The sequence below is a fragment of the Mus caroli genome, unplaced genomic scaffold, assembly GCF_978045245.1.
Source record: "Mus caroli unplaced genomic scaffold, Mus_caroli_1 scaffold_9, whole genome shotgun sequence".
NCBI classification, from domain to species: domain Eukaryota; kingdom Metazoa; phylum Chordata; class Mammalia; order Rodentia; family Muridae; genus Mus; species Mus caroli.
In genome coordinates, this window is record NW_028227264.1 from 105,386,847 (window position 1) to 105,400,972 (window position 14,126).

Consider the following 14,126-nt stretch of genomic DNA (forward strand, 5'->3'; position numbering starts at 1 on the left):
TTTTTACTTTTATGAGTGGGCAATTATTGGCAAAACTGTGTGTTTGGTAAGAAATTGACTTCTACCAGTTTCTAGCTATATAACAGGATAATGACAGACCTTTATGAACATTATAGAGGATGTGTGTGTGTTTTGGCCATGTCTAGACAAAGCGCATTTGCTGGTACTGTGATATCATGAATTACTACTTTCTATAACATATTTAGTATGTGACTGAAGCAGATGATATGCTCATTTTCCAGACTCAATGTGAGTAGGGTGTGCTTTACGCATAATGAATTTTCCAAGTAACTTTTGGGTAACATAACCCATTATGACAGCATGGTACCCTGGTGGCAGTGTTTAATTTTAGATGTTATACTTGTACATATTCTAGGCATCTCATCTGTGTTCATATCTATTCTAACCCTCCGTAATATTAAAGGCATGATCAGCAGTAGTGAACTTAGACTAGACACTGCCCTGTATAACAGCACATCTCTTGATTATATACATTTGTGAAATAATTTATGGCAATGATATCCTTATGTAATTTTATAGCAATGTGCTAAGATTGAGGAGAATTAAATAAAAAATATTTTCCTATATTTGGAAAATTAACTCAAAAGAATAGAGAGTAACAATTTAAGAAAAAAAAAAAAACCAAAAAACAAGAATAGTCAACTTGAACTCACAGCCATTTAAAGAAAATAAGAAACGTCATGCCTCATGAAAGACATGCTGGCTTAAGTATGGAAGCTTAAAGGGGGTATTCCTCCTCCTCCTCCTCCTCCTCCCCCTCCCCCTCCTTCTCCTCCTCTTCCTCCTCCTCCTCTTCTTTTCATCATCATCATCTACTAAGCTCGTCCTTAGTAGCCCAGGCTGGTCTAGAACCTCTGGTCTTCCTTTCTCTGTCCCCAGTACTGAAATTGCAGCAGACACCTTCATGCCTTGCCCAGGCTTCTAGTCTTTTCCTCCGTCTGGTAATGACTACTTTTTTTTTTTTTTTCTGTTGCTTTTCTTTGAGTCCATCCCCCAAAGTCAGCCTTTACTAGTAGAGGAACAAGACCTGAGCGCTGTCCCTGGGGAACCTCACTAGTCAGTCCTTCGCCTTGATGGGGCTTGTGATGGACCCGAGGTCTACCTCAGACTTGAGTCTGTTTCCCCTTGATAGCATCATGGTTCTGGCCTTTTCCACATTCAATGGAGGCTTCATGGTTGTTCTGACAATGAAAGCAGTCCTGGAGATCCCATTATTAATAAAACAAAAAGGCCTGCAGAGATTCCTGACCACTGAACATCGGGGCAGGAAGGGGGGCCAAGAGTAAACCCCATCTTGATTACAAGAGAAAATTTTTTTCTTTTTGTTTTCGTGTCATCAGTGCTAGAGATATAACTACAAATCAAAGAACAATCTATTGAAGCATATAATATGGCAATAGCCTTTTTGTGGTAAGTCTCTGTTTATGCCTATAGATAAATAACTAAGGCAGGAAATACTGGACATGGATGGTAGAAATTAGCATAAAATGAATATTAACCTTGAGATATAGCTCCATGGTACATACAGCACCTGGTAAAGAACACTTAAGGCCCCAAGTTTAACTCCCTAGGCCACCCAAATGATTATTAATTAAAAGATAATGAATTATCTCAGCAAGAAAAAAATGCTCTAAAACTTTGCTTTTCATCTGATAATATTTCACCTTCAAATGTAGGTAATCTCATTTGCAAGTCATTTGACTAGAATTTAGAACACGCTTTTTCCTATTAATTCAATGCTATAAACATGAGCAAGTTCCCATATCTGTCCCTCTAGGATACTTAACTAATACAAGTATTAAACAGCGTGCAGTCAGGGCCAGGAAGTAAATGCTTTACACTTCGAAATTCACCACCTGCATCAGTGTGATGGAGCTCTTGGGTCTAGGAACTGAAACCACCTGCGTCACCACGATTTATTTGTTTGTTATAGGAAAACCTTGCCTGGGAAAGATAATGCTGTAAAGCAATAAATAACCTCATTGTTTCAGGAAATACTTACATATCGGCTTATCTCAGAAAAGTAATTGTACCTTGGTAAAGAGCTCACTTATCAAGTTTACTTATGAAGATTTCCTTAAAAATAAAGCACAAATAGAATTTAAAAAAAGACTTTCTTTCAAGAACCTGGCACTGTGATACACACACACACACACACACACACACACCCACACACACACGCCCACACAATGGTGTCCAGACACGTACAAAGCCCAGTCTTTTTCAAAATGGTGCCCAGACACTTACAAACCACAAATATCTCCCTTCAACAATACTAACCAGACTGTCAAGCTGAAGCTGGCCAACTCTGTTGCCACAGTGGGTCCTAATAAACTTAATCTCATTTTTCATGGCTGTCTTGGAGTTCAGTAGCACTTATTAGTCAGTCCTCATAAGAGCTGCCTCACTGTTTTACGTTGTTATACACTTATCTGAGACTGAGTTACTCATATACAAACAAAATGCACTCTTTATAGTTCTGGAAGTTGGACAGTGCATCACGCATGGTGTTGGATGCTGATGTGGGCCTTTTTATTGTGTCTTTCGTGGTGAAAACCGAAGGACAAAGAGTAGACATACCCCCATAGCTCATTTATAACAGTGGAACTTTCAGGACCCAAATACTTTCCAAAGGCTTCACTTCCCTTTGTTGGGGTTGAAGTTTTTAACATAGGTTTTGAGGAAATAGATCACACAAGATATACCAACATTATGAGGGGAAAATAATTAAAAGATGAAAAATTGAGGTACACTGATGAGTTGAGCTACTTATCCAATCAACATCATTTTGACTTAAGTGATTTAAATCACGGGACTCGAAACTATGGTGCTTCCAGCTGAGGATTCTTAATCTGAAAAGCCTAAAAGGGAAATGATCTAAAATTTAAAGTACTTTCTGTCACACATAGAATGGACATACTTGTCACACCTAAAAAAAAAAATTCCATGCCACAGAAGTGCTTTATATACAAAACTATTGAAACTTGAGAAAAATTTTTCTCAGGTTGTATGAAATACATATGAATTACAAATGAACTGTAGATTTAAATTAACATTGCGATGGCATATTGGACTGTACTCAGGGACCCCAATGGAGAAGTTAGGGCAAGGACTGAAGGAGCTGAAGGGGTTTGCAACTTCATAGGAAGAACAATATCAACCAACCAGACCCCCGCCCCAAAGCTCCCAGGGACTAAACCATCAACCAAAGAGTACACATGGAGGGAGGGGGGGACCCATGGCTCCAGCTGGATATGTAGCAGAGGATTGCTTAATTGGGTATCACTGGGAGGGGAGCCCCTTGGTCCTCCTGTGGACCCAGGATAGGAGAATGCTAGGGCACTGAGGTAGGAGTGGGCGGGCAGGTGGGGGAGCACCCTCATAGAGGCAGGGGGGAGTGGGGGGGGAATAGGGTGTTTGTGGAGGGGAACCTGGGAAGGGGGATAACATTTGAAATGTAAATAAATAAAATAACTACTTAAAAAGTAAAAAAAAAAAAAAGAGAGAAGAAAGTGACACAAATTTAACAAAAGCAAGTGAGATGACTTAAGGGTAAAGGCACCCACTGTTGACTGATGGCCTGAATTTGATTCTTGGAATCCATATGGTAGATGGACAGAGCTGACTTCCCCAAGTTGTCCTCTGAACTCCACAAACTGCTACGGCCCTCATGCACAAACTAACTCCCTTCTGTCTGAAAACAAGGATAAAAATGATGCAAAAAACCCAAAAATCTCAAAGCACTAAGCAACCACCTCACTTAATCAAGTTCAAACTGAACTTATATACTTTATTAGCAAAGCAATGTGAGTGGGAAGACCTACCATGTTAGGATAGAATAAGATTCCCAGGTTTTAGAAATAATAAATTGATAATGAAATTACAGTTCTTTAGCGGGGGAAGACCTGGTGGATATGTATGTGTACGTTCATAAAGGTGAAGTATGATTGATAAAATACTGATAATCATTAAAGTCTGTGACCAGCACACAGGAATCCCTCACAACTGACCTGCCTCCTCCATACACTAGAATCCTTATCAGATAAAAGGTAGTTTATCTATGGACAGTTCCTGGTCATGTGTGTGTGTGTTCGTGTATGGATATTGGCTAGAAACTCTATAAGTAACTCCAAAGAAATGAAATCCTTCCCATCCTAGGAAGAAGCTCAAGCATTTACAGCAGCAGTTCCTTCCTCTTCTCTAGAGTCTCTAGGAGGGCTCTCCAGCTGAGCATGGAGGATGCCTTATCCAGCTGCCCAGCTCCTTAGTGTACATGAGAAACTTGTGTATTGCTAAAGAAAGGACTTATTCTACACTGGGAAAGGAGGTTTCCCATTCAATCTGGCTTCACTCAAGCTGGCTTCTTACAGAGCACAGCTCAATTCCCCCAAGCATCACCCCATCACTTCATCTTAGCAGGATAAATAGCCTCAGGAATTCTTACGTGAGTACTTATTACTCATACGATACACATTTCCTCACAGAGACTATCTCCATATGCACCTTATTGAAACAGTCTAAAATATGCTCTATATTAGGCCCGTTTTATAACTGATCTGATCGTGAGTCTTTTCATATGTATATCCCCCTTTATAGCAATGTGGAAAAATATTCCAAAATGTTCTGGAAAATGCACATAATATTCGGCATTTCATAACAACTACATTTGGGATTATCATTTCCTTGATTGAGTGAATAAAGCTTAAAATGTGATGTGTGGTAAACACTAAGGCTTCCAAATATTGAACAGAAATTAAAATCAGATTGTAATCTACTATTGACACACTCAAGAACATTGATCATAATATTTACATAAATTCTTATTTTATTACTGTATGCTTTGAGAATGAAAACACTATGATTTTGTGTTGTTAGGCAATAGATTTAAAATGTTTACATAACAGGATATAAATGTTTAAGAAAGCAGTCCTTGAGCAAGTCCCCAGCCCGGCTGTCTAGCACTCTGCTTCAGCCGCGGTCACCCTGATTCTTCAGAGCAATGACAGCGTAGCATCTGGGCGACTGCACAGGGTCAAACAACTTCACGAGGGCAGACCAGGCTACACCGTCCTGAAAATTGATAAAGAATTTACATATACAACCATTTTTGAGTAAATAAGATGATAAATCAGAATACATAAATGATCATAGATGAATACATAGAAAATATAAGTATACTACCAATCAAACAAAACACATGGTGGAACTTGTGGTTCTAGCTATATATGTAGCAGAGGATGGCGTTGTCGATCATCAATGGGAGGAGAGGCCCTTGGTCCTGTGAAGGCTCTATGCCCCAGTATAGGGGAATGCCAGGACCAGGAATGGGAGTGGGTGGGTTGGGGAGCAGGGGGTAGGGGTAGAGGATAGGGGATTTTCAGAGGGAAAACTAGGAAAGGGGATTACATTTGAAATGTAAATAAAGAAAATATCCAATAAAAAAAAAAAGAAAATATAAGTAGAAACCAAAGGTTGTAACTTTTATGCTAAATAAAAATTAACATCTACAATTTTATTTTCAAGATGTTGAAACATATATACCTATAGAGACTGGCTGCCACAGTATTCTTTGTTTCAATATAGAAAAGCAGAGAAGGCCAATAACAAATATTGTATTTGACAAAATATTATTCACCTTGTACAGACAAGAGGCAATGCTATATAAATTAAAAATAAACAGTAAACAATTATTACAGCTTTAAAGTATAAATAATGTGCACACACACATGTGCATGCACAATCTACATGTCTGACATCATTACAAAATGCTCCTAGCATGTAATAACTGAGTCTGAAAGGCAGGATGCTTATCACTCCTTTTACTTCTCTTTTTTGATATTATATAGCTTAGATTTTTAAAAGTAATATGAGAACCTTCATTAGACATTTAAATATTCAAAATAAATGATCATATGCTTGTATCTTTTTATTTGGACCGATCAATTTTGTTGTGAGCTAGTTTAAGTAACTGATTACCTAGGTCAATGGAGTTCTTTTGAGAAGGAAAATGAGTACTTATTAAAGCAGGGACTGAGTGTCTCGCCCCTCAACTAGGATCAAGACTGTGTTGTGTGTGACTGGGAAGTAACTGGAGGCAAAAGAAAGTATATCATTTAAATACTTAAAAACTGCCTTAATCTGTAAAACCACCAATTAAAATGAAGACATTTATTTAGACCCCTTTGTTTCAAAGTCTTCTGAAAAGAAAAATCACAGGGGATAAAATTTGAAATGTAAATAAAGAAAATATCTAATTAAAAAAAAGAGAAAAACATCACTAAATGACAAAATAAGGTTGTTAAAGTAAAGGATTTATGGTGGGCAGTAAGCTGATTCCATGAAAGGGATCAAACAGTTCAAAGTCATCTATTAACCTCAGCTCAGCAGACCAGCGGACACGGATGAAACAATACGGTCGTGGGAGAGAAGCACTCTTCCCTGATTACAGAGACATTGTACATTAAAGGACACATATGTCCAACGCACATTAAAAGATCAAATCTTACAAAGTGAAATCTGTACACAGGATCTTCAATATCTGGCCATAATTAATTTTGGCTCTAAAACATATATGGTTGCTTGTATTCACTGCCTATGAATATTAACTATTGTACAATTAAAAGAACATCAAGTTTATTACAGCAATTTTCTGAAAACATCTGCTGTACATATGTGTATCCATAAAGCAGAAAATAGAATGTATATTAAAAGCATTGGGGCACGAGAGACATCATCTTACTAATTTGTGTGAAATAACTGTATCCAGCTATATGATTTTACTTAATTCATTCATTTACTTATTACATACTGTAATCTATGTTGCATATTGAAAAATAACATAACCTACCTGTTCCTTCAGATAACAGAGTCGGTCAAGAAGAATGAGTGTTTCTATGCAGGGAGCCAGAACAACTTTCAACTGCAAGAACACATAAAAGGTGGTGGCACTTTAAAGGTTGGTTTGTTTAACAGTTACGTTTGAGAAAATGTATCTGCAGAACTTTATATATGTCAGATAGCCGATATCCACCATGCATCTTCAGAAAACGGATCCTACAGATCAAAAGCGTTTCTTTACTAATTACAGAAAACGAATGTCCTCTAGGAGACACGAGGTGGGATCCAGGAAGCCATCATGGGATGGAAAGCTTTTAAAGGACTCCTAAGAATGCAATTCATTAAAGGGAAAGCTTGTGAAATGACTGCTCTGGAGATCACCATGTGTTCAAAGGACTCCGAAGCATCACTCTGCTCATTTATGATGCACTTTAAAAGAAATCTACCATGTGCTCTTTTATGACATTACTGACACCTAATATAGTTCTGAAATAGGAAATGATCCCAAATAATAGTTTGCTCATAGAAAGAAAATTCTCCCCCTCCTGCCTCTCTCTCTCTCTCCCTCTCTCCCTCTCTCTCTCACACACACACACATACACACACACACACACACACACCACCATCACTACCACCCATAATAAAATTTAATAGGCTACTATTCGAGTCTAGCATCATATCTAATACAATTTGTGTGTGTGTGTGTATGCGTGTGCATAACTTACCATATTAAATGCCTCTAGCTCATTCATTCTAGGCTTATATTTCTCATAGTAGTCCATTATAGTTTCTTCAGAGACCTTTGAAATAAAAACAGTAGCAATAAATTTATCAATGGTTAAAGTTAAATAATTAAAAAATTCCTATAATAAAACCTGAAGCATAATATCGATTTAAGATAACCCTATTGTCAGAAAAACTGTTTTTTGGCAAAGAGGTGAATGGGAGCCATGGGGTTTGAAACTGCCAAGTCCACCACGAGCGACTCAACTCCTGCAACAGGGCCACACCTCCTAAGCCTTCCCAGTTCTACCGACTGGGGACAGAGCATTCATGTATGAGTCTTTGGGGGCCAGTCTCAAACTATCACACACGTAATTTATTTATTTGGTTGGTTGATTTTTATTTCATGAGATAAGATCTTGATGTGTAGCCCAGTCTTGTCTAAGATTTGTAGTCCTCCTGCCTGGGCCTCCCAAGTGCTGGGATTCCAGGGTACACCAGCATTCCTGATGCTCTCATGTATTTCAACAGCTGTTCCATCTGGTGCCTCCCCTTTGGTTAGCACTTCACGAAGATACTCACCTTATAAAAACAAGGTTGTTTACATTCAGTTTATTGATTATGTAACTTCATCAATTATGTATTATTTATATTATTGTGATAATATAACTGACATTAAAGAGCTTAGAAATGCAAACAATTGACTTGCTAACCAAAAAGTTCAACTGCTGACTGCAGACTTGTATATGACTATAAAGTGGCTCCCAAGTGTGATAATTCAGTATATTATGGATATATAAGTTATATATATATTATCCAGAGGAAGAAAATGGGAAATGGTTGTTTATGAATGAGAAAATTACTTATGTGTAAACTGTATTGTTCTTGCATGCCTGCTGCCTTTGAGCACTGAATGTACATTAAATGGCAGATGGAAGCACTGAAATAATTCTACTCTTTCCTGTTGTCCAATCTCCACGCCCTAGGAAAACCTGTAGTTTAACTGTAAGTGAGGACTATGGAGTACAGTCAAGGACATGGTCAGTTCTAAGAGACCTGGAGTGGAAAACTGTGAACAAACTGTCATTTCAGGCCCTCTCTTCTATCTCCCAACCACCTTGTATTTGTTGAATTATTCTGGCTGAAATAGAGCTTATATCTTGGGATAATGTATAAATATATAGAGACTATATATGTGTTACTACCCAGTGGATTTTGTATTCCTGACCAGCATTCTGTCTGGACGAATTTCAAGAATTAAAATTCAAATGGAATCATCTTTCTGTTAACTGTTCACTAACTTGTAATATATATATATATATATATACACACACACACACACAGGCATATATATAGTAACATGCAGCTATGTAAATATATATGTATATATGAGTATATATGTATATATACACACACACACACACATATATACACACATACATACATATATACATGTATATATGTATATATGTATATATATATATATATATATATATATATATATATATATATATATATTGGAAAATACAGACCTGAAGAGAGGTAGTCAAATGAGAATTCAGAAAGAGTAAATACAGAAGCATTTTAGAGTCTTGCATAGAAATTGGGGAGCAGGTTTGTGGCCTTGGAGGTTTTGGGTTGTTTTATCCACTTGTGCTTGCATCTAGAAAAATGAAATTCATGTGCCTAGGTAATAGTTTTTCAGACCGTTTTCTGCCTTTATTAGATATTTAAAATAAAATACTTCAAAGCCTCCAGAAAATGAAAGCAAAAAAGAAGTGTACTTATGTCCCATATAAGATGAAAATCACATCAACTATTTTATAATCACTAATATTTGACATGATAAAATACTTCAGGATAATATTTGCATGAGCAGAAATTCATAAACGATAAACGTTTTCTCATGCTGTCTAAATATTGATTGATTTTTATTTTATGTGCATGCGTGTTTGCCTGAGTGTTTGTGTGTGTGTGTGTGTGTGTGTGTGTACTGTGTATGTAGCTATCCACAGAGAACAGAAGGTGACAGATCCTGTAGAACTAAAGCCACCCTATGTGAGTACTGAGAATCAAATCCTGATCTTCTGCAGGAGCAGCAAGTGCAGCTACACGCTGAGTTACCAGTCTTCATGCTGAGAGGTCAGCATGAGGGGACATTTACACACACACACACACACACACACACACACACACACACGCACACACAAATCATGTTTCAGTTGAGTTTTCATAATGTTATATATATCATTTCCATATATGTATTTTATTTTTGAAAAACATTTCCAAAACTGTATTCTGATCATGTATTTCCCCTATCTCACCTCCTTTTGGAGTTTCCCCACCTCCCACCTCTCCATCTTATACAGTGGTATATTTATTTTAAGAACTATTGTGGATTCATTATTAACTGAAGCCCATATGATATTCACATTTCCTTGGCTTTTACATACATTTTACTACGTTTTCAGTTTTGGAATCAAACAAAGGATGATGTACAACATTTAGCTGTATTAGCTTTGACACTTTCTTATTCTTGTTTTTGATGACCTTAACAAGTCTTGAGAAATATTGGTCATATATTACAGAATATTCTTCTGGTATGGTTTAGATTTTTTTTCCCTCACAAACCAAAGAGGGCAGGGAGGACACTGGAGTACAGTGCCATGCCCATGCCTCAGAGCAAGGGGCCACACTAGCCACCTCTCGTGTCACTGTTGATGATGACCTTGACTGTCTGCCTTAGACAATGTCTGCAAGGATTTTAGTTTTTTAAAATTGGGGAGTTCCTTTCCGTCCCATTCCCAGAGTCTACTCTTCAGAAGAATGCTATCATGTACTGCCCCACCTAGCTAGTCACAGTCACGATGCCTGTGTTTGTGTATAGAAGACTGTGGCGGTTTTAGTGAAAATGTCCTCCGTAGACTCAGATGTTTGAACACTTGGTGCTCACTTGGTGGAGCTGCTTGGTAGGTTTAGCAACACAGCCTTGCTGGAGGAAGAATGTCACTGGCACAGGCTTTGGCTTTGGGATTTCAAAGTCACACACCAGTCCCAGTTTGATCGCTGCATTTCTTCTTGAAGTTCAAAACAACGAGCTCTCATTTTTTCCTGCCCCGTGCCTGTCACCTACTCAGATTTTGTGTCATGACAGAATCTGGAACCATAAGCCAAATAAATACTTCCTCCTACAGTCTGTCTTGGCATGGTGTTCTATCACAGCACTAGCAAAGGAACTAATACAACTATCTATATAAATTACTTTTCAAGAGAGATTTCTCTCTTTTTATCGACTTATTCTGTTCTTGAAAAGATCAGTATGAGGGACTGCAGTGTAGCAAAGGTGGCCATAATGACACTTAGAGGGAGCTCTGGATGAGTTCATGAGAGTTGCATAATCGTTCAGTATTTTTTTTTCCCACTTACCTGACTAGGTGACTTAGTAACTGCCTTATTTCCTATCACTAGAGGGTGAGATGAAAGCTGCTGAGATGACACTGGCTAGCACAGAACTGGCTCAAGAACTACGGTAAATAGAAAACCTCCTCGTGTAATGCAGTTATAACAAAATTCCCAACGTAGGGAATGATAGGGATGGATAAGTCCAAGAGCAATTTAGAACTCCAAATAGACCTGGCCACAAAAGAATCTCTGAGACATATCATTTTTAACATGTTAAAGCTAGATTCTAAGTATCTAAGTAGCAAGAGAAAAACTCATTACCCCCTATGTTAAGCACAGCAGAACAACACTGTACCTCTTAACAGAAAGCTTAAAAACTAAGGGAAGTGGCTCTGTTGGTAAAGGTGCCAGCTGCTGTCCTGAGTTTAGTCTCCAGAAACCACATAAATATGGAGGGAGAGAGCCGACTCTACACAGCTGTTCTCTGATTTCAACATGTGCACTGCACCAAGGTATGTACTCTCCCATATGTACACACACAGTAATAACAAAACTTAAGCAAGCTTAAAAACCAGAAACATATGGAATGATATATTTCAGGTCATGAAAGCAAATAACTGTCAAGATAAATTATGTTTTATCTAGCAAATATAGCTTAAAATTGATGGAAAATACTTTCCAAGATAAGCACAAGTGAAATCAATTCACCCCCACTAAGCAAGCATTACAGAAGTTACTTAAAAGAAATTCCACACACATGAAAAAGAAAGTCACAACACAGGAGCACACGGAAGAATACCTCTCACGAGGAACAGACTAAGAAATGAGAATGTGGGGCAGGAGATGGTTTTGTCATTAAGAGCACTTGCTGTCCGTGCGAAGGACTAGATTTCAGCTCACAGCACATGGCCATGGTGGGCAAGTCAAGTGCCTATGACATAGATGCAGGGGACCCAACACTTTCTTCTGGCCTCTACTGGTCCCATATATAAATGTGCATATAAACACACACACACACACACACACACACACAAACACACACACACACACACAGATAAATCTTTTTAATTAATGAAATCTCAAATAGAATCAAACATTTCCAATTCAGTAGTCAATACATGTCTAAGATAAAGAAGGGAGAAAGAAAAACAAACCAAACTAAACCAGTATCACAACCAACTAGAAATGTAGTAACCATAGTCAGCAGACATCTCAATGATAATGTAGAAAGATGTTAATGCTCTCAATGCTCAAATTAAGACATTTAGACTAGTTGACTGGATCAACCCAAAAGATCCAGGCATTTGTTTTTAAAGACACAACTCAACAATAAAGAATCACACAGAAAAACAAAGGATAGTAGAGTGCATTAAGTGAACAGTAGTAGGAAGCAGGCACAATACCTCACAACGAAAACAAAAGACAAATAATGTCTAAAGAGGTAAAAAGGTCACTAAGTTACTACATATTGTAAGGAATACAGTCTATCAAGAAGAATCAACAATTAAATACATGCTCACCAATGTTGGGGCACTTACATTGAGAAAACCAGCCATGTGGCATAAAGAACAACCAGGCCTACATATGACATGAACAGGTGACCTCAATACCCCAGTTTCAGCAACAGAAAATAATTCATATAGAAATTCAACAAAGAAAATTGAGACTTAACATGTCAGAGATGAAACGGACATAGCAGACGTCTGAAAGGTTTTGTTCCCTACAGCTACAGAGTACAGAGCATACACTCTGAAGCTACTGAAACTTTCTCTAAAAGAATCTACAATTAGGGCCTTACTTCAATTCACTAAAATATAGAGGAATCGAATTGATTTGCATATGTTATTAGGAATAATGGAATAAAAATGTAATAAGTAGTAAGAGAAACTACAGAAACTCTGCAAACACATGGAAACCAAGAAACATGCTACTAAATGACGGGGTGGAGGGGCAGTTACTGAAGAAATCAAGGAGAAAAGTAAAAAGTTCTTAGAATTAAATGAAAATGAAACTACACATAGATGTAAAATCTTCTAATAAATACCTACAAACTCAGCTCAACAATACATTATAAAAATCATACAATATAGTCAAGTTTGTTTCATTTGAGGGAAGCCAGCATTGATTCAACATATATAAATCAATAGGTACAGGATATTACGCAGACCAAAGAGGTTAGGAGAAGGACTGTACCTTATATAATAAAAAATAGAGATGGCAAATATATTCTGAAAACAGTACAGTTCTAAATATAGTGTCTGTAACTAAAAACAGAACTACCATATGATCCACCTATACCACTCCTGGGAATGTAAATTATTCTACTAAAGAGAAATGAGTTCTACCATGATTATTGGAGCATAATTCACAATAACCAACTTTTAGAACAAGGTTAAGTGTTCCTTAATACATAAAGAGATAAAATGTGTCATATGTAAATAATGGAGTTTCATTCAGACATAAAGGAGCATGCAATTATGCCATTCTTAGGAAAATGAACCCAGCTGGTGAAACAAGTAAGTGAAACAAGCTAGACACATAAAGACAAATGTCATGTACTTTTTTCTAAGATATGAAACCTAGTTAACAGACACACATAGACAGACAAACAGATATACTGACACCATATACATAGCATGGATGCAACATGCAAATTCGGCAGGGTCGTATTTGAGAAGGAGGAGTCTAAATAGGCAGGGAGTGAATAACATTGAACAAAATATGCTATTATTAAAATCAGCTTGTACAACAAATATATTCTAATAAAAATAAATAAAACCATTCTTTGTATATATTATCAAAATAAAGAAAAAGAAACAAAAAGCATTAAAAGAGGTGGCTCTAGAGGTAAGGTTATGAGTCTCATATCATACACTCCAGGTACACTCATCTCTGTGTCCCCTCATATTCACCATTTGCTCTTGCATCCTCTCCTCCAAATAATATACACACACAAACACAGACACACACACACACACACACAGACACAAACACAGACACAAACACACAAACAGACACACACACACACATAAACACAGAGACACACAGACACACACACAACAACAACAAATAAAGCTGTAGAATGTCACAGTGTGTCCCACAGTATATCCCTCTGTCCACACATCTTCACTTGCAAATGTTCA

The 14,126-nt window shown here is 37.4% G+C and overlaps 1 protein-coding gene across 2 annotated transcripts in view; it reads right to left on the bottom strand.

The window, feature by feature from the left end:
* Positions 1 to 4,823: 4,823 nt before the first annotated feature.
* Positions 4,824 to 14,126, bottom strand: part of Mettl25 (methyltransferase like 25) — a 74,534-nt gene continuing 65,231 nt past the window's right edge. For both annotated transcript variants that reach the window (XM_021173972.3, XM_029482671.2), the window contains 3 exons: positions 7,584 to 7,658; positions 6,869 to 6,940; positions 4,824 to 5,091 (listed from right to left, as the gene is read on the bottom strand). In XM_021173972.3, the coding sequence (XP_021029631.1) occupies positions 4,990 to 5,091; positions 6,869 to 6,940; positions 7,584 to 7,658 (249 nt within the window). In that variant the 3' untranslated portion in view covers positions 4,824 to 4,989. The remainder of the gene's footprint in view (positions 5,092 to 6,868; positions 6,941 to 7,583; positions 7,659 to 14,126) is intronic.